General features: G+C 34.2%; 3 protein-coding genes and 1 long non-coding RNA gene across 7 annotated transcripts; all 4 read left to right on the forward strand.

Annotated features, from left to right (window-relative positions):
• The first annotated feature begins 222 nt into the window (after nucleotides 1–222).
• On the forward strand, nucleotides 223–3,199 carry LOC121767226 (heat stress transcription factor C-1-like). Of its 2 annotated transcripts, XM_042163452.1 has the most exons (3): nucleotides 456–585; nucleotides 1,379–1,475; nucleotides 2,208–3,199. In XM_042163452.1, the coding sequence occupies exons 2-3, from the start codon at nucleotides 1,470–1,472 to the stop codon at nucleotides 3,000–3,002; spliced, it is 801 nt and encodes a 266-aa protein (XP_042019386.1). In that variant the 5' UTR covers nucleotides 456–585; nucleotides 1,379–1,469; the 3' UTR covers nucleotides 3,003–3,199. The 2 variants fall into 2 exon arrangements, with proteins under 2 accessions (XP_042019385.1, XP_042019386.1); XM_042163451.1 differs by lacking the exon at nucleotides 1,379–1,475 and having other exon boundaries at nucleotides 223–585.
• Nucleotides 3,200–5,962: 2,763 nt separating this feature from the next.
• LOC121766350 lies at nucleotides 5,963–7,843 on the forward strand. Its single transcript, XM_042162621.1, has 5 exons — nucleotides 5,963–6,416; nucleotides 6,529–6,632; nucleotides 6,706–6,877; nucleotides 6,950–7,060; nucleotides 7,154–7,843. The coding sequence occupies exons 1-5, from the start codon at nucleotides 6,231–6,233 to the stop codon at nucleotides 7,316–7,318; spliced, it is 738 nt and encodes a 245-aa protein (XP_042018555.1). The 5' UTR covers nucleotides 5,963–6,230; the 3' UTR covers nucleotides 7,319–7,843.
• Nucleotides 7,844–9,591: 1,748 nt separating this feature from the next.
• On the forward strand, nucleotides 9,592–14,780 carry LOC121769362 (serine/threonine-protein phosphatase 2A 65 kDa regulatory subunit A beta isoform-like). Of its 3 annotated transcripts, none has more exons than XM_042166146.1 (11): nucleotides 9,592–9,698; nucleotides 10,272–10,704; nucleotides 11,336–11,348; nucleotides 11,433–11,509; nucleotides 11,617–11,697; nucleotides 12,296–12,400; nucleotides 12,475–12,657; nucleotides 13,040–13,132; nucleotides 14,036–14,175; nucleotides 14,264–14,330; nucleotides 14,425–14,780. In XM_042166146.1, the coding sequence occupies exons 2-11, from the start codon at nucleotides 10,312–10,314 to the stop codon at nucleotides 14,539–14,541; spliced, it is 1,269 nt and encodes a 422-aa protein (XP_042022080.1). In that variant the 5' UTR covers nucleotides 9,592–9,698; nucleotides 10,272–10,311; the 3' UTR covers nucleotides 14,542–14,780. The 3 variants fall into 3 exon arrangements, with proteins under 3 accessions (XP_042022080.1, XP_042022081.1, XP_042022082.1); XM_042166147.1 differs by having other exon boundaries at nucleotides 9,600–9,698; nucleotides 10,295–10,704; XM_042166148.1 differs by lacking the exons at nucleotides 9,592–9,698; nucleotides 11,617–11,697 and having other exon boundaries at nucleotides 9,709–10,704.
• Nucleotides 14,781–17,905: 3,125 nt separating this feature from the next.
• On the forward strand, nucleotides 17,906–18,564 carry LOC121768039. The gene is made up of 2 exons (XR_006043267.1): nucleotides 17,906–18,051; nucleotides 18,143–18,564. It is a non-coding gene; the product is annotated as an uncharacterized LOC121768039 (long non-coding RNA).
• The last annotated feature ends 1,962 nt before the right edge of the window (nucleotides 18,565–20,526 follow it).

The raw sequence follows: 20,526 nt of genomic DNA on the forward strand, positions 1-20,526 counted from the left end.
TCAAACGAGAGACCATAACGTGTCATAACTCACGATGCAAAAAGGGTTAAATTGTGGGGCCCAGCCCGTGACCCTCCCAAAATATCTGACCCGGTACCACATTTTCATTTTTTCAGCTTCACTGTGCATGGCCCGACCCGGACCCGCGACCCGTAGGGCCCTGCCCGCCCACACCTTATATCATGGTGTCCTCTCACCATCAAAATTGAATGCAGAGTGACTTGTTCCTTATGGTGTAGTTCTTCTCTATTCGCTCTCTCTCTCCCTCCCTCCCTCGCTCTAATCTCTCTATCCGTCTCTCTCTCTCTCTCTCTCTCTCTCTATCTGTGTGTGGGGGTCGGAGCCATTATGCGCGGGATGGAGATTAACAATAACAGCAGCAGCAGTAGTAATAATACAGTAGCGCCGTTTGTGATGAAAACGTACCAAATGGTGAACGATCCGGCGACGAATCGGCTCATCGCGTGGGGGCGGGCTAACAATAGTTTCATCGTTTTGGAGCCGTTGGATTTCTCGCAGAGGATTTTGCCGGCGTACTTTAAGCATCACAATTTCTCCAGCTTCGTGCGCCAGCTCAATACTTATGTGAGTTTTTTTTATTTATTAATTTTCCAGTCTCGCTGCGATTTTGGTGAAATCTGTATAAACAATTAACGCCGACGAGTGTATGTTATTGATGAATTGCCTTTCTGAGATTGATTTGGAAAGTAATTTGGGTGAACTATATTGCCGGGAAAAAAGAATTGTTTTCTGAATGTAATTTTCAGTATGTTGATGAGAGTAACCGTATTCAACAAGTCAATCAATGGCGTGAAAGTTCTCTCTCCTGCATGGACAACGAAATTATTAGGTCTGCTGCGGTGGAGTAAAAGTGAAAGATAGATGATCTATCTAATTTGTTTTATTATCTAGTATAATTAAATTTGTGATTGTGAATACTCTTATCAATCTCCTAAATGGAATGCTTATTCATTGGCGTTATTTATTGAATCAATGAATACAAATCATAAAAGAGGCCCGTACTACTATGATAGATATAGAATAGTTTCACTACAAATCTATGTATTCAATTAAATTGACTAAACTTTATAATTATGTGTTTAGGCTATTAAATTCTAACTATCTGTGATCATATAAAACTTACTTAATTAGTATTGGAATAGGTAGAGCTATATGTTAAATCTGTTACTGTTTAAATGTGCCTAGTCTGAGCTTCTATTTTAGCGGATTTATCAAAAATCATGGTTGCTTCCACCTGAGCCATTTAGGTATGAAAAGAAATAAAAATTCCCCTGATATCTCTCTCCCGGGCAGCAAGAAATTAAGATGAAGGTTCGATATTGGCTATCAATATGGTCCTCAACTCCAATAGTTTCAGGTATTGGAGCGAACAATTTTGGGGGAGGAGCAGCGAAAAGGATTCATAAAGTGTGAAATTCGATTGTGCTGTGGTGTGGAGGCCGTCGGCAATGGTGGTGAGAGAGATATTGTGGGAATCTTCATTGTTTTAGTTTTTGCATTGCTATATTTAGGTGGACTAATTAGTAAAAGCGAATGGTTCCATTTAGAAAAGACAAGTACTTAGGTGGAGTATAAAGTTCGTATATAAGAGTTCTTGGTCAAATAATGTAAACAGCAAACATTTCCTAAATATTTAGTTTATGTTGTCGATGATGAAAGGTTTTCCCAGTGAAATACTACTAGTTTTAGGAGGCCGAGCCCGGGCGTGGGTGTGAGCGTGGGGGTGGGGCCAGTCCAGATCAATCTGTTTTAGACAAATTTCCCAGAGCATTCAGCACTAGCAGCTGTCATCATTTATTAATATACACATTCTGTATTATTGGGAATTTCTATAGATTTTCTGTTATATGTTGATAGATACTGTCGACAGAAGTTGCTGTGCTATCCAAATATTTGGTTCTGTTTAATTCTTTCCCCTGACAAGAGAGAGATATAGCATGGTTGGTTCTGAATAATATCCAAGTTTTGAAACTAAGAATTAATGAGACTTGCTTTGATCATTTTTATATTGTGAAATGTTGATGGAGATTCACATTTCCGATTAGCAATTACACTAGCTTGTCTTACAGTTAATCAAGATTTGTATCAAATGACAGCTGTCTACTCTCCATCTTTCCTTCCTCCCCTTCATTTCATGATTGGTTTACGACAAAATTGGCTTGTCCTTTACCATTGTTTTGCATCAGGGTTTCAGAAAGGTGGATCCCGACAGGTGGGAGTTCGCCAACGAGTGGTTCCTACGCGGCCGAACGCATCTACTTTGCAACATCGCGAGGCGGAAACACACCAGCAGAAGCGGCTGCAGTCACATCAAGCAGGAAGACGACGAAGACGAAGACCTAATCACAGAGATCGCCATGCTGAAGCAGGAGCAGAAGAGCCTCGAGCAGGAGCTTCAGAGCATGAACCGTAGGCTGGAGGCAACAGAGAGAAGACCCCAACAAATGATGACTTTCCTCTGCAAAGTCGTGCAAGACCCGGAGATCCTGCCGCAGATCATGCTCGAGAAGGAGAAGATGCGCCGCCTGACATCCGACAAGAAGAGGAAGCTCATGATTACGACGTCCTCGTCCAACTCATTGTCCGGGATGGCACTCTCCGGCTCCTCCATCAAGAGTGAGGATGATCAAGATCAGCCAAGCACAATGGCGGAATCCACCCCCATCTCGTCGCCGGATGGAAACTTCGACCAAGACTTTTATTGCCGGTCGCTGGATATGTTGTCGCCGGAGTGGTTGAGCCATGGCCGGGTTAATGTAGGCGTCACGCCTATGATCATGCCAGACCACCCTAATTACGCTAGTTTGTCTAGTCCATGGGGTGTTGACCCCAGCCGTGGAAGTGGAGGCTTGCTACCGTCGAGTAGTGGCGCTGCGAATGAGGCGGCTGACGGTTTTGGTTATTTGGAAAGGTTGGGGGCGGAGGAGAGTGGTAATCCTCCACCATCCTACCCTTTCTCTCTGTTGGGAGGAGGGTTTTAGGAATTGTTTGTTTTTGATAAATTAGTTTAGTGTGGCATTTACTTATTTGTTTTATCCCTATGGTGGCAGGATTTAAAGGTATGGAGAAGAATAATAAGATGATGGGATTTAGGAGTGCTGTTTGTAAATGTATTTTGTAAATGTGTTGGACAGTAGTAGATAAGATTACAGGCTTATAGAAAGTATATTATCTTCTATATGCTGTTCTCCTCTATCTATCTATCTATCTTAATATATGTGATATGTGGTTGTTCTGTTATACTAATTGAGATATGAACCTGATAAGTTACTAAATGGAAGAACATTCAGTTTGGAGGTCTCCAAACAATCAAGCTCTCAAGTATGAGATGAATGTGGTGTGGAGGAATAATGGATTAGGTGGGACCCAGTGGATAAATGGCATGGGCGAATAAGTGAATGTGGGTCCTTTCTTTTTCAGCCAAAGGCATCTAATCTTTTTCAGCCAAACCAGGTTCAAAATTAGTTTGGAGTTTATGAGGTTCAAAACAAGAGGATTGCAATCATGATCTCAATTCTAATAGAGTATCAAATAGTCGAATCTAACTTGAAATGAAATTATTGTGAGAAATAGATGATTGCATGATTACAAGAAATGAAACATACATAGTCTACTATGGAAGAGTAGGACAGCAAACTACCTGTCCATCACCTGTTGGGAGACAGATCCTAACTCACACTCTATCCATCTTTAACTTGACCCAAAAAGAAATGTGTTGCAATCATTCATCATTCCCGAAATTAATTGACACGTTATAACTATATGAGAACTCTTATCACTATATAATTATAAGTTGCAAGACTATATAGCATCGACTTATTCATGGTTCTTTTAGAGCTGCGGCGTTATGTATATATATGTATGAAGAATGATTATTTATAGATTGATTACAATTTTTCCAAGACGAATGTGATCCCTCTTGAGTGTCATTAAAAAAATACTACTACATCATGTTTCTTAAGATTCTCTTTTAGAATGAAGAGTATTTACATAATTAATGTGTAGTACAATGATTGATGGAGCTGACCAAGTTAAGAGAGAACAAAACAGAAATGCATTATTTTCAAATAGCTAGATCTCTTTGTGTGGTTGGTATTGCACATGAGCGGAGTTTGCTTAATTATTGTGTACTACACTTTACATAGTGACTACAGAATTTTCTCGTTTTAAAAAACAGCATATTTATAGGAAAATAAGAATTATTTAAAATTTGGAAGTTTATAGTACCTTACACTTTCTTTAAATTATGTTACCAAAATAAGGTTTGATTAACTTAATTATAGCTGTATCTTACTCAAAATAGAGTATGGACTATAGGTGGAATTTGGGCCAATTAATGAGTTACATTGCCTTGGTATGATTTAGAGTGGTCCATATAAATCGGCCATCGTGTAATTTTATAGTAATTGGTCTGTGGGAGTTTTATTGGTTTGACCTTTTCCCCAAGAAGTGCATATATATTATAAAATCAAAAGGTTAAAATTGGGTCGTATGCTTGAAACCTTCTTAAATTCATGGGCTAATTATCTCATTGTTTAGGTGTCTATAAATATACAAACAAAAAATAGTCACCGTTGGTAGATACCCTGGTTTTAAACAAAATAAAAAGAGATTGGAATTAGTGAAATCCTTCCAAATTGACTCCAAGGGACATGCAATTGTTAATCAATTTATTGTGTTATGCACTTATGTTTTAACACTTTGGATGAATATCTTTCTCTTCTCTATGTTTTATGTATGAAATGAGACGCTAAAGTTTGTATATATACATGCGTTTGAACTCTTGTGTCAAATTAAACACACACGTCACAAACAAATGAAATGATCTCTAGAACGTTTCCACCCCTTCTAGACATTTTGTGCATTGAGGTTTCTTCAAACAATCTTTTAATGATTATAGTAAGTCAATTTTCCCAAATGAAAAACAAACATTAGCCGTAAACTAGAAAAGGCCATATTCTTTTCGTGTTTGCTTCTGCAAAATTTTAGTAAGTAATGGTAAAGCATGTGTTCTAAGTTAAAGTTTTGCTGCTACTGTACCATTCACTTTTTTGGACTAAATAGAGTGTGTATGCATCTTTTTGTTTATATGTGAAATTAATATTTTATTTTGGGTGGGTATGTCGATTAATACTATATCTATTTATATGCATATGTTGAAGATTGATGTAAGCTGGCCACCAAACTCGGACTTGTTTTTGGCTTATTCTATTAACTTGCTAATACGGCAATTAGATGGATGATTGATTGATACATGTAATTAATAAGGGTTTGATCTAAAAAACAATATGCGCGGAACAATTTGATGTTTGTTTAAGTTTTTTTTTTTATTTGTATTTGTGTACAATTTCTAAATCAGACACTACACTTATATACACATATACTATACGTGTAGCTTCACATTTATATATGGGCTTCTTTATAAGACTGTGCTCTCACATATGAATGATAGAATGAAGCTCAAGTTAATATATTATTTTGATGACATGAATGTAAATCATGTACTTCAATATAAAATGATTAATCGCAATAAAATATTAATAAAAAAACAGTGTAATCCGGTCAATTATCTAATCCACTCGGCTTTAAATCATCATGTCGACATAAAATTATCAGTACTTTAAATACAACTAATGATACATGAACTACACAACTAGTTAATCAAACATAATACTGCGGTTGTATACTTGTTCCTATATTTATTAATTTAAAGATTATAATTTATATAAATGTGTTAAACTTAAAGCTTGAAGTCCTCATCCGAATATGCCATGTATAAATATAATACTCCTAATATATATTCTTATTGTTGAGCGCAGACATTATTACATAAGCAAGAAAGAATATCCCACGAATTTTGTTTGATCTGCCAAAATTATTAGTGTCACTCTCCATTAAATTTCATTAGCTATTTCTATAAAAATGTAAAAGATTCATTAAAATTAAAATGTACGGACAGCTTGCAAAGCTCCTCAGTTTTTTCGAACTTAACGCGTATGCATATCTCCCATTCCCATATGGAAAAGATCCCTTAAACTTAATCGCCAAGAAATTCCACACACGCGTTTAATTTTATCGGAAAACGTCAAGATTTTCTGCTTTTATACCTTAAAAATATGGAGTATATATATAAACACACACACACACACTGCCTGCGTAATCAACAAAAGGTGCAAAGGAGCACCTAGCTTTTGTTAATTTGTGATCGAATGGGGAAGAAACTGGATGCTTTGCTCGGGAGAAGCTTCAAAGCCACTAAATTCAAAGGCACGGCGTCGCTCGCCGTCTCCCGCCTCGCCGTGCTCAAGAACCAGCGCCGCGCCCGCTGCTCCGTCGCCCGATCCGACGTCGTTCAGTTCCTCACCAACAACACCCACGACAGAGCTCTTCTCAGGGTACGTACCCCTAACTCCTTTCTCTTCCTAAATAGTAACAGTAAAATAGTACTCAATATTGGCTTATGAATAATTTAGATCTCAATTGGCTCGTAATTGATGATGTTGATAGGTGGAGCAAGTTATAAAGGAGCAGAACATGTTGGATGTGTTCGTGGTGCTGGAAGGATACTGCCATCTACTTGTGGAAAGAGTCAGCCTCTTCGAACACAGCAAGTTGGTGATTGATTGATAATCCGCGCGATCGCACGCATTTATTTACACTGATTTCAATTTCTGTTTATGGTAGATTTTGCCCAGAGGAGCTGCTCGAGGCGGTTTCGACATTGATCTTCGCTTCGACGAGATGCGGAGATTTTCCGGAGCTGCAGGAGCTTCGAGCGATCTTCACTCTTCGATTCGGGAGGGAATTCGCAGCTCGCGCCGTTGAATTGAGCAATAATTGTGGAGTCAATCCCAAGGTAACATTGCGGTTGAATCTGAATCAATAATCAAAGTAGATTTTGCATTGAATTAATCAATTTCAAGTGCAGGTTATACAGAAGCTATCGACGAGGATGCCGAGCTTGGAGAACAAAATGAAGGTGCTTAAGGAGATCGCTTTGGAGAACAGCATCGAGCTTCCTACATCAGAAACTCCAGTGGTATGATTATGAATCCAGCTTTAATCGGAAAAAAAAAACGATTCAATTTCCATCCTAATCAATTATGTATGGATTTAATTTTTAATGCTGCAGGAAACAAGTGTGAGTTCATCTGAGGAGAAAGCAGAAGATGAGAGAGAAAGTGGTAGCCTGAGGGGAAAGTACAAGGACGTGGCGGATGCGGCGCAAGCGGCTTTTGAGTCGGCCGCTTACGCCGCCGCGGCCGCCAGAATCGCGGTGGAACTGTCTCGATCGTAGTCGGGGGATCCGACCACTCCCAAAGAGCAGATTACTAGTACGGAATTGAAGTCTAAGAATATGGTTAGGAGGTCATTCTCTGGATCGAGCTCGGATTCAGAAGGGGGAGTGATTGAGGGAAATGAAGTGTTTGATGAGATAGAGATGGCTTCGGATGGAAAAGGTGAGAATGGATCAAGGAATGAGGAAGGTGTAGAGCCTTTGGATATTAGTAGAAGGTCGATCTCGGTTCGGACCACGTGGGCACGAGCACGAGCACAATGACATGGGTGTGGTTCGTGAGGTAAAAATTCATTAGTTTGAACATATTATCACACTGTGTGTCAAATTAGTTTTTGAAATTGTGATTAATTGGACATATCACGTGACAATAGCCATGTGTTTGAACCACTGAATTTTTATTCTGTAATACGTGTATATGTTTGGGTCAAATTTTCATGTCGTTCCTTTTGCACCGTTTAATTTTGTAAGTTGTAATTTTGGTCTAAGTTTTAACGCTTATATAAAGTTTGTGTTTGCTTGACATGTATAAATGGTGACATTTTAGTCATAGTTTTGATAGTTTGAAATGGTTGTTTGTATAATTTTATAAAATTAGTTTAATTTTTAACCCATTATAAATGTCGTTAAAATTTTGATTTTATAAAAATCAAAGTTTTATATATTATTTTATTTATTTATTTGAAATTATAAAAAAAATTAGTGAATTAAGCTTTGATTTTTATGAGTTTTATAAAATAAAAAATTTCAACAATATTTTTTAATATGTCAAAATTAATAACATTTCAATAATATTTTTTAATTTGTTAAATATGCAAGGAATTAATAATGATAGTGCTCACATAAAAAAATTCACATATATTATTTTCATATATTTCATTATAATGTTGCTAATATAACAATTCCATATTTGTGAAATGAATATTAAAAAAAATAATACTTATTATCGTGGGATGTAATCGAATCAAATAATTTCACTTTTTTGTATTCGGATTTGAAAGTTGTAATTCGACTATATATTCAATTTTTTTATTAATCGTCAAAGTAATACGATTTGAAAATTATGATATTCGATTTGATGATTGAATGTTTTCTCTAATATATACTCCTTATGTACAAAACATTAAAATTATAATAGATAAATATAACTTTAATAAAAAAAGTAATAAGGGGAAAAGAAAAAAAATTTATAAACATTTGAATAATCTAATACGAGAATATTTGAAGTAATTATCATACATACAAAATGTTTAAGTTTAACCAATGTTTTAAATTAGTATAAAATATTTTAAGTTCACATATTTCTTTAATACAAAAAGTTTTATTAGTGTTCTAAATTAGTACATTCCGTCAAAAAACACTAACCCTATTACTTTTTCTTATTTTCATCATATTCACTCAAAAATTATTTCTTACTACTTTTATCATATTTGCATTATATTATTTTCTTTAAATAATACAATTCTCATTCCATCTTAGCCAAATCAGGGGAATGATTGGTCGTTGATTATTTTTTTCCTTTTAATTTTTTCTTTTCAATATTTTTAACATTCAAAATGATTTTGAAATCTACAAATAAATATATGTCATCACGTGTAAAAATTAGGTGTTAAGATATCCTAATTTTTTCAACATGGAATTATGTAATACTAAGAAATTAGGGATATAGAGTAAATAGGATTGAAAATAAGAAAAAGTAATAATATTAGTGATTTTTTACGGGTATATTAATTTGAAACACTAGTCACATGATTATATGTTAATTTAAAATTTTTTGTACTAATTTGAAATATTAATAAAATATTTTATATGTATGGTTTAATTAACCTGTAATATTTTCATAATTGTATCCAAATCTAGTTTTTAATTTCAAGTAATTAAGCTCCACGGCTCCTCTTCTTTAAAAATTAGGAATTTTATAAGAAAAATAGAGTACAACCTAGCTTTTGAAAATCCTGAACCCTGTACCACATATTCAATCAAGTAAAAAAAAATCAAATACTACTGAATAATATTTTACAATTGAACATATTTTCTTTAAGAAAAGCGATAAATTTGGAATGGAAAATTAGCAGTCCCTTAAAAAAATTAATTCAAAATACTTATCACATAACCATCCAATAGAGTTATAAAATAAAATAAAATAAAATAAAATAAAATAACAAATGACGGGCCAAGGCCCAAGGACGGATCCGATTTACGTGGGATTCAAAAAACTTCGTAACCCGTTTTTTAGCTCCTAGAAATGCGACTTCCAAACAAAAGAGAAAAAACAAAATTAAGAGACCCGCGATAACTAGACCGGTTCCGAAAACACACGCAGTCTCTCTCAACCTTCGAATCTGCGGGAAGCCGGCTGGAACTCATTTCTCCGGTAGCGGTAACTCTCTCACCCTACCCATCCCTTCTACACATGGATGTATACATACTGTACACGCACAGTAAATGTTTCTCTATCCTTCTTATCTTTTTCTCTTTTTCATTTTGCCCTTGTCCGGATTTACATTTTCCAGATCTTCGATTTTCCTTCTGTTTTTCCCTTGATTCTCTTTACATGGAGGATGAGGCGACAGTAATTATATTTACCAATTCACAGATTGCGGCGAGCTGAAATTTTATGGAAATTTTAAATCTTAATCAGAAATAAAATGTGATGTTCCGCATTCGGGAACGTTTCATCAGCCCTGGCAGAAAAAATTCTCTGCTTCGTAGTGTTACATCTTCATTTAAATTATGTCCATTAGTGTAATCGGAATTTTACGTTCAGTTATCATAAATCATGTATTTCTCTTTCTGTAACATTTATTGTTGAAGTAGATCTTGTGCATAGTTTACAGGTTTCCTTTCATTTTCTAGTTTTTGTGGACAAAATTCAATGATTCTAAAGACATTCATGCCATCCCCTAGTTATGAAGCAGCTCTTTTATACATTTATTATTTCACGATGCTTCAGTGAAGCTTTTAATTTCAAGGAAGATTAATATTGTGGTTGGATGGCGATGGTGGAGGAGCCTCTGTATCCAATAGCGGTGCTCATAGATGAGCTCAAGAATGATGACATTCAACTCCGGCTGAACTCTATACGAAGACTATCCACCATTGCACGTGCACTGGGGGAGGAAAGGACTCGAAAAGAGGTGATACCATTTCTGAGCGAGAACAATGACGATGATGATGAGGTGCTCCTTGCTATGGCTGAAGAATTGGGTGTTTTCATTCCATATGTTGGAGGGGTGGAGCATGCACAGGTTTTGCTCCTCCCACTGGAAACCCTTTGTACTATGGAGGAGACCTGTGTGAGGGATAAAGCTGTAGAGTCATTGTGCAGAATCGGAACACAGATGAAAGAAAGTGATTTGGTTGATTCTTTTGTTTCACTTGTGAAGGTTAGAAATAATCTGCTTAGCTATGTTAGTTTGTAGCCAAATGTCATAAATTCATTCTTGATATTATGGTTCTTCAGACATATATGATGTCTGATTGCAAATTTTTGTTTTCCCTTGTTTCCTTTCTTATATACCTTGTCTGCATTTTATTTTAATTTTAGCTGAGATGTATAATCACTTGAAGCTTATTAGGATTTTTTTTATTACATTTGTTTGCAAGTATGAAATCCATTTCATGGTTTCCTAGGGTCCTTTTGAGCTTAACATTTGAGTAGATTTTGGTATATTTTATTAATTTTCTTATAATAATCAGCCTTGTCTTCATCATGTATCCAAATTTACTAATTATTTAACTTTTCTTGATAGCTTAATATATTATATCGGAAGCACAACTGAAATCGCTTTGATCATTAATTCTTGATTATCGCCTAAAATGGCATGCATTTTGAGTTAGGTTTGGTGTTTGAATTTGGATTTTTATTTAAAATTATGCTAGTCCTATGTTGTTTGTATCATCTTATTCTTCTTCCTTGCACGTGCATTTGTGTATAACTTGTTTTTCTGGTAGTGAAGAATTCAAGAATGTGCAATTCTTCATTTCATTTTTATCTTGCTCTGTTTTGGTTAACAGAGGCTGGCAGCTGGTGAGTGGTTTACAGCTCGTGTTTCGGCTTGTGGACTATTTCATATTGCTTACCCTAGTGACTAAGCAGAAGTCCGAATTGCAGCTGCGGGAAAAGTGACTAAGTTTTGTCGAATTGTTAACCCCAATCTGGCTATCCAACATATTCTTCCCTGTGTAAAGGTAACTACTAATCTACCATGATGCAAAAATCAAGATTGATCTTTTTGCTATGTATATACGAACCTGTCTTTTGGCACTGTCTTACAAGAGGGGGATAATGCTTGTAGGAGTTGTCATCTGATTCTTCACAGCATGTAAGGTCTGCTTTGGCATCCGTCATTATGGGGATGGCTTCCGTTTTAGGGAAGGTGAAACATATATATCAAATTTAAGTTGACAGTGGTATCGTATTTATGTTTACTCATGGATGCATAGCTGGGGCATGTTAAGATGCCCTCATCATTGTGCTTTATAAGAATCACAGTTCCAAATAATGGTACATAGGGGGATCTGTTCAATTGACTGTACCTATTTGTCCATTTTACTGGTGTATAGTTTTAGCTGTCTTTGTCATAAACTTCTATTTATAAACGACCTCTGTTAGTGATATTTCCTAAAACATTTCTCTGTTGTTCACGACTTGCTGGATCCTTGCATCTCCTCTCATTTTCCCGAATCTGGTACACAGAATATCAACTCTTTTATTAATGCTATCAGTTTGTTAGATACAGCAGAAGCCTTTCATGCGGAACTAGTAGCTTCTTGTTTCACATAGCAAAAATACTGAAGCTTGTTTGCATTGTGGCCCGAATCAGTTGTAAATATGTGTGGATGGATCTGGAATGAGTTCTCTGAAATATACTGTATTGCTAATGTTTATGTAATGTAATTATTGGTAATATAAATAGTAGGCTCACTAGTCACTAGATATTTAATAGACATTGTGCTGTTAATGTCATAATGCAGGATGCAACAATTGATCAACTTCTTCCCATATTTCTTTCACTTTTGAAAGATGAATTTCCTGATGTTTGCCTTAATATCATCAGCAAGCTAGATCAAGTCAATCAGGTGTGTGGTGCTCGACTCATTGTTGTATTGTGAGGTTACTGTGTCAAATTAATCGTTTTTTTCGGCACTTGCAGGTTATTGGAATTGATTTGCTCTCGCAATCTCTATTACCAGCTATTGTTGAGCTGGTAGAGGATAGGCACTGGAGAGTTCGGCTCGCCATCATAGAATATATACCTTTATTGGCTAGTCAACTGGGTGTAGGATTTTTTGATGAAAAGCTAGGTGCCCTATGCATGCAGTGGCTACAGGACAAGGTTGAAGCTTCTTGAGAAAAAGTTTAAATGTTATATTGTATTGATTGCTACTCTCATTTTAGATGCCATATATTGGAGAACATGTGAAAAGGTATATGCATATGTATTTGAGCTTTGGAGTTTTAATTTGACTCCGATGAGACATCCAAAGAACACCCATCTCTTGGCATTTCTCTATTTTTCCCAGAAGTATGATTAGCAACTGTTCTTTTGCATTCTAGCCAATTGCAAAATGAAGATTCCTTCTTTCCCATATTCCATATTTATTCGTTTTTTCATGCATATGCACACCTTTTTCTGCTCTTCCATTCCCTTTTTTTCCGGGTGGGTTGGGTTTCTTTAGATATTATTAGTCCATTCATAACCTTTGGCGTTTGTTCAGGTGTACTCCATTAGAGATGCTGCAGCTAATAATCTGAAACGTCTGGCAGAAGAATTTGGTCCAGAGTGGGCAATGCAGCATATCATTCCTCAGGTTTGTGGAAAACTTTTAAAAATGCTACCAGCTTGGTTATGCTCCAACCTTTCATACAAACTCTTCTGCTCTGGCTATTTATTTTCCTATGAGGATTTTGGATTATAAGTTTTGGCTAATGTGTTGCAGAAGTCTTAGAAATCACATGGTATATTATCGTCTGCTTTTGCACTGATCTGAAGTAGGGAGAGAAATAAAGAGTTTGAATCTTTGAGAAAACAGGGAGAAAAAACCCATACAATGTTGGCTTTTATTGTGCCTTATTATCCAACCCACTTATCATAATCATGTTTCTTACACTAATAAATGAAAATGCTGTTGCTAACCTCGGGATTCTTAAACTAAGGGGTTGCTTGTGTCTTGTGCTGGTATACGGCAATATCCAAAAGCTTTATGTTTGGTTGCAGCATATGCACCTTTTAATGTTGCTAGTTACATGCGATCTTCGAATTTAGATATATTGCTTTGTATTGCCTCTTTGGTCTACAAACTATACCAAAGATGTGACAAGAGTAACTTAGTTTAACTTTTAATACTTATTACTTGTCTCCAGCAGTCAACTTTTATGTTAGGAACCTAGTTGTTCTTACTTCTTACGCCTTACCTTTTGATATTTGGCACGGTAGCATTTTAATTATCTGGAGATTAGAAAAGGTTTTACATTGTTGGAATACAGTGCAACTCTTGTCCTGCAGGTTACTACTTGAACTTTGCTTGGTAAGCTTGTAACCTAAATATATGTTCCTCCAGGATTCCTACATTACCTCAATTCCCTTCCCCACATATATGATATATATCCATGATTTTATCTGATAGCGGTTCCTTGTTTGATTTTACAATACCTCATTGTCTATGTATGCCATCGATCAGATTGGCTGATGAGCTGAATTCATTTTCATTCAGGTTCTGGATATGGTAAACAATCCCCATTATTTGTACCGGATGACTGTTCTTCGTTCAATTGCCTTGCTTGCTCCCATTATGGGTTCTGAGATCACATGTTCTCACTTGCTGCCTGTTATGGTCACCGCATCAAAGGACAGGTAGTTGTCTACCCACCCCATCCATGGAGATGTAATAGCACACATTCTGGTTCTGATGACTAACGTGCTCGATTCTAATATCATCCAGAGCACCCAACATTAAGTTTAACGTTGCAAAGGTGCTGCAGTCAATGATCCCCATCGTTGATCATTCTGTGAGTTGCCTCATCCTTCGCTGCCTAGTGCCTTCTTTAGCTTACCTTACTCTCTTTCCTCCCTCCAGCTGAGTTTTTTTTTCATACTATTTAGGTGGTGGAGAAATCGATACGCCCCAGCTTAGTAGAGCTTGCCGAGGACCCTGATGTAGATGTCCGTTTTTTTGCCAATCAAGCGCTTCAGTCAATTGATCATGTGATGATGAGCTAAACGAGTGTGTGATATGCAATGCCACTGCCTGAAGGTATGCAATTCAATTTTAGTTGCTGTCTTGGATAATAGAAAGGAACATGATTTGTGTTTCATTCCTCAGTATCTTAAATTTTTGTTTGCCCCTCTACTCACATAATCTGTCATCTTACTAATTTTTAACAACATTGTATCTTCAACTCTATGTCTACAATTTTTGCATACCAAAATTTATGCAATGTTCTTTCTTGACGGTTTCATCAGTCTGTGTTCTCTTATTCTTCAAGTTTGAAGTTGTAGTAAGCAAGTGCTAGATGTTGAAATTTGGCGAAATTATATGCGGCGGCTATTTATTTGTCCTTATTTCATTGTTGTTTTCAACATTAAATATCGTTATTTTAGTAAAGAAATTAAGACAACTGAAATTAAGATTGGATTACATTTAGACACATTTAAAAAAGAATGAAGGTCGTCGATAAAGCAGTTGTTTGGCGTTTGCTATGAAAGAGAAAAGTTAAATTACAAATTGAATTAAATTAAATTAAATTTTATAATGAATTAAATTAAATTAAATTAAATTAAATTTTATAATGTACGTAAATGATACTAATAACTTGTTAAAGTACTCAATTAAAAATAAATGAGTATATAAATGCATGGGGGGCCGTCCACGATGTGCACTGTGCGGCGGTCCAACTCAACACCGCCTCATAAATAAGATTTAATTCAACTTTTCGCATAGCTTCCTATTTCCATAAATGGATATTGGCTTGTGTTGAAAACATATTCATTTGGGTTAGGCTTTTCTAGTCGGTTTTTTTCTTTTTTTTTATTCTAGAATAGAACTTAGATTCCGTGTTTGTACTGAACTTTTTTTTTTTGTTTCGGGTTTGGGAAAGACTCATGACCCTCATGCGTCTCCTTTTAATGAAACGCATGACGGAGATGCGTCTTTTATAGAGACGCATGAGGGACATGCGTCGTTAAATTTTTATTTTTTTTTCTTTATTTTTTTGAAAGACGCATAAGCGTCATGCGTCACAGGCAAAGACGCATAAGCGTCATGCGTCTTTCATTTTTTATTTTTATTTTTATTTTATTTTACTATTAAAAATAAATAAAATAAAAAAATAAAATAAATAAAAAAATGAAAGACGCATGACGCTTATGCGTCTTTGCCTGTGAGGCTGTGACGCATGACGCTTATGCGTCTTTAAAAAAAATAAAGAAAAAAAAATTTAACGACGCATGTCCCTCATGCGTCTCTATAAAAGACGCATCTCCGTCATGCGTCTCTCCCAAAGGCGGAATAAAAAAAAAGTCCAGTACACTCGAGGAATGTTATCGGTGGTCTAGAACAAAAAAAAAGAAAAAACCCTTTTCTAGTCAGATATGTTTCTTGTTACAGCAACTTAGTTACCTAACTATGGGTTGGATTAGACTCTCACATTATCAGATTCTGTCAATTAAATAAAGATTTCATCGTAGTTTAATCGAGCTATCATAAATAAATTTATTGATCGTATAGGGGTTAACTAATCGGATTATGTACTAGTATTTGATTATGTACAAGAAAAAGAAGTTATCTAATTTAAAATGTGTTGTCATCTTTCCAATCAAACGGCTAGTAGATCTGTATATATTATTATGTGGTGGGGGCAGAGAAATGAATGGTATGTAGGGTTTGATCTATTTACTTCTCTCTGCATCTTTCTAGGGTTTACTACAAGCTCTTAATTCATGATTAATCTTATTACATTTTAAACTGATTAATTTATATAGGCATTTGTCTAGTATCCAAGATTCCAAAGCGGATATTCAGATGCAACTTATGTGATAATTAAGTTCTATCTTTGACAAAATCATTTATCTTAATGAAAATATTCCAGAGCTAAAGTAGGAAAAAAATTTATCTTACTGATAGCTCGTAAACCACACTAAGAAATACTAGTAGATTATTTCATACTCTCTCTATCCTCCAAAAATAATTTTTTTGAAACGACATAAGTTTTAATGCAAAATTGATAAAGTAAGAGATAGAAAGAAAAATGTGTTAGTGGAAAATGAGTCTCGTCTCATTAGGGAGAAAGAAATTTCCTTAAATAGAATGTTTTTATTTTTAGGAGATGGACCAAAAAGAAAAGAGTTTCTATTTATAGGGGATGGAGGGAGTATAAGCAACTAGCGTGATATAAGAATTAGATTTGAATTCGTGATTAATAACCGATAATTAGAACATTTAAATAAAAGGATATTGGCGGAGCCTAATATCATAGAACTTTCTAAAAAAAATTTCTCACAAACTTTAAACTTGGCATATAATATTACGAACTTAAATAATTGTGTAGCTTTTCCTATCATCGACAAAATGTCATTTAATTTGTTATTAAATCGCATAGGATATAGTTATCACTGGAAAATGATAGTGATGTGATTACAAAATCTCTAAAAGACAGATATGGTTACCCATCTCATTTTAATGTAGTTGGATTTTGTGAAAAAATTAAACAACTAGTACTATTTAAGTTCGTAATATTATATGCCAAGTTCAAAGTTCGTGGAATTATTTATAAAAAAAGGTTTTGGATATTAGACGTAAATATCCTTAAAATAAATAACGTTAGAACATAAAATTAAACACACAAATCATATACCCCATAATCAATAAACACCACACAATAATCATTTAATGACAACTTAAGTTTTTCTTTTAGTTTTTTAGTTTATAGTTTAATGAGTCCAATCAATTTTATATCAATCAGAAGATGCCACTCGATTGGCCCTTTTCTTATTCGTTATATTCAAACTTGGACAGTTAACTAAAGTACTACTACTATATATGAACCAGAACCAACCAATCTTCCTAAACCTCAGGATACAGATATTAATTCTATTTATGATAAAGTTTTCGTAAATACATTAAAATAAAGAAAGGTACACTTGTTAGCATAATAAATCGACTTAGTAACAGTGTGAAATCAACTAATATTAAACCCCATGTATTGGATGTTATTCTAATCCATATAATTTTAATAACATGGAGAAATGATGTCATTTATGATTACATATTCTGTAGTAATCATTGATTAATTATCGTTGTTTGATCACATATATATAGTAGAATACCTCAATTTCCCACTTAATTACACATTTATAAGAGTGAAAAAATGGACACTAAACGAGTATATTAATATAGAATTTTTCTTTTTAAGAGAGGCAAAGATTTAGGTCTATGAGTGGTCAAGTTGGGAGTTGAGAGTGTGTTGGTAAATAGAAGAAAGGTGGCTGGTGCCGAAATCGTGTGATTCCAACAACCAAATTAAATACACCAATACATTCTGCTATAAATATAATACCATTCCTTTGTCTTCACTATCTTAACAAACTCAACCCTAATTCCTCCCTTTTCTCTCTCTCTCTCTCTCACACACACACGCACACACTTTTGAAACTATGAAAGAGAAAAACCCTCAATGCAAGCTGCAGCATTGCTTAACAAAGAAGAAGAAGAAGAAACGAGTGTATACTGAGGTACATATAATATAAACTTTTCTATTTTGAAAGAATGAAGTATATATATTTTTGCACTGATAAGTCTAATCAAAATGTTTTTTTTTTGTAGAGATGTATGTAACAGAAGTTGGTGGAACACTCATTTGAGCAAGATAAGTTGGGCAGCTAACATGAAGAGGGAACGAGGATTTTGAGTAGTTGTACAACCTCGACCTCGGACCTTCATCATGTTAATTAACTAATTTCCTATGTACATAAGTATGTATAACTAGAATATATTATATTCTCAATTACGTAACTTAATACTATCATTAGTATTTATGTACACTGATTTTAGATTCTCACTGGTTTCAAGAAAAAGGTTGGAAAGGACAATGGTGGCCTTTATATTTTGGTCCTTAACAAATGAAAGAATATTGTTATCATTGCGAGGTTATAACTTATATGCATGTATTGATCGACGATCGTGTGTATTCAAAGCAATGTTTATTTGCATTTTTGTAAAAACATACAATCATATTTTGTTCTTCATTACATGAAATTCAGATCAAGTAAATTAGCTTAAAGATAAAAAAAAGGAACCGAAGCTGCATAGTTAACTTTTTCTTTTTTGATAAATACACTTAAATTTAAAAGCTAATGGACTCAAACTCGTAACATTCGGTATAATTAAATTCTGGAACTCACATATAAGCATTAAAGGTAATTCCAAGATCTCGGAAGCCACCATATTTTAGAAATATAAAAAATTGAAATTTTATTGCCATACAAACGGGGGACCATTCAAAATATAGATTAAAAATGTGGATCAGTTCGATAATTCGAAGATTTAGGATTAAACAAGAAAATAAATTTGTTACTTCTCTCATCTACAGGGAAACAATTTTTTCGTTATAAGATTTTATGCAAAAAGAGTAAAGTATGAGAGATAAAAAAGTATTCCACTTTCCATATACTCATAAATGTTTGACTTTGAATGGAACATCCTATAGAATATATGAGAAAAAAAAGTAATAATGATGTGCTTCCATTATTGGAAATGTGTGATTTTGAATGGAGAATCCTGAAAAAAAAAGGGTAACTTGCCAAAAAAAATTACTGCGAAGTTTGGTCATATCCACAACTTTAATACTACTATATATCACTAACAAAAGCCATTAACTTTAATATGAAAAATATAGAATGTATAAGATTAGGAATCTAGAGACTAGAGTATTTTGACTTCCAACTCATATATAATTCCCTCAAGTTTAAATGCAATGGGATAATTGAGAAAATGTCAAAGTTACAATATAATTGACTACTTTTTAAAGTCGTAAGATTAATCAGAATTTAACTAAATTAAACTTCATGATTTTTCTGAATATTTTCCAAAAATATGTCATTTTGAGTACAATGAAACGAAGAATTTAAAGAGCATAAAAACATACAATCATATTTTGTTCTTCATTACATGAAACTTTAAAGAAAGGAGTGAATTTCAAATTAAGTCTTTGAAAATGGGATTTGCACATCTTAAGTCACTGAACTAGAAATAATATCACTACGTGTTCCTGGAAATTTATTAATTATCATTTTCAACTTTTACTTACCAATTTTGGCCCTGAACTCTTTGAAGGCATAATTGGCTTTCATTAATATTTTTTGAAATCTCATTTGACATTTAAAGTTTACATGTACTATTCATTAAAAAAATTAATTTATACAAAAATATAATATATACAGATAATAAGCTAAATACACCTTGCACTTTAAAAATTATCACTACGCATATTTTTTAAGATAATACTGTACATGATTTTTTATATAATTGTAAAAATTACAGTAATTATTACCATTATTATTATTAAATGTAATAAATATATATTTAAAATATATAAATATATGCGAGCAACATTTTTTTAATAAATAGTACTGTACGTGTAAACTTCAAATAGTATGTTATTGGATTAAAAAATACTAATGACTTTAAGTTAATTATGTCTTAAGTGATTAACGACATAATGAGAGAAAAAGTTGAGAACGACCTAAAATATAGTAATTAATGATTTTTCAGAGATTTGTAGATTGTGATGATATTTTTTCAGATGAATTAAATTTGAAGTTCACATTAAAGAAAAATACGGTAAAACTAAGCATAAATTAACGAAGAACTGAAAGAGCTTTTTCACGATTAGTTTTAGCGAATAGAACCACAAAAATGAAACTAATTTTTCATCTTTGTTTAAATGCAGAAAACAAAATGATGACATTATGTGAAGTGTCGATTTCATTGTAAGAATGGGAAATGGTGAATACTGAGTTGTCAAAAAACTATTTGTGGAAGAAAATGGGAAAGCGAAATAACGTGAAAATGGCATACGTACATCTCTCTATCTGAATTAATAGTGCAATCTTTCTATTGGGATGGTCCATGCCATTGCAATTGGATGCTGGATCCAAATTTCAAAATAGAGTGGGACACTAAATTTTGTACACATGTAACTATTTTCA

The sequence above is a fragment of the Salvia splendens genome, chromosome 15, assembly GCF_004379255.2.
Source record: "Salvia splendens isolate huo1 chromosome 15, SspV2, whole genome shotgun sequence".
NCBI classification, from domain to species: domain Eukaryota; kingdom Viridiplantae; phylum Streptophyta; class Magnoliopsida; order Lamiales; family Lamiaceae; genus Salvia; species Salvia splendens.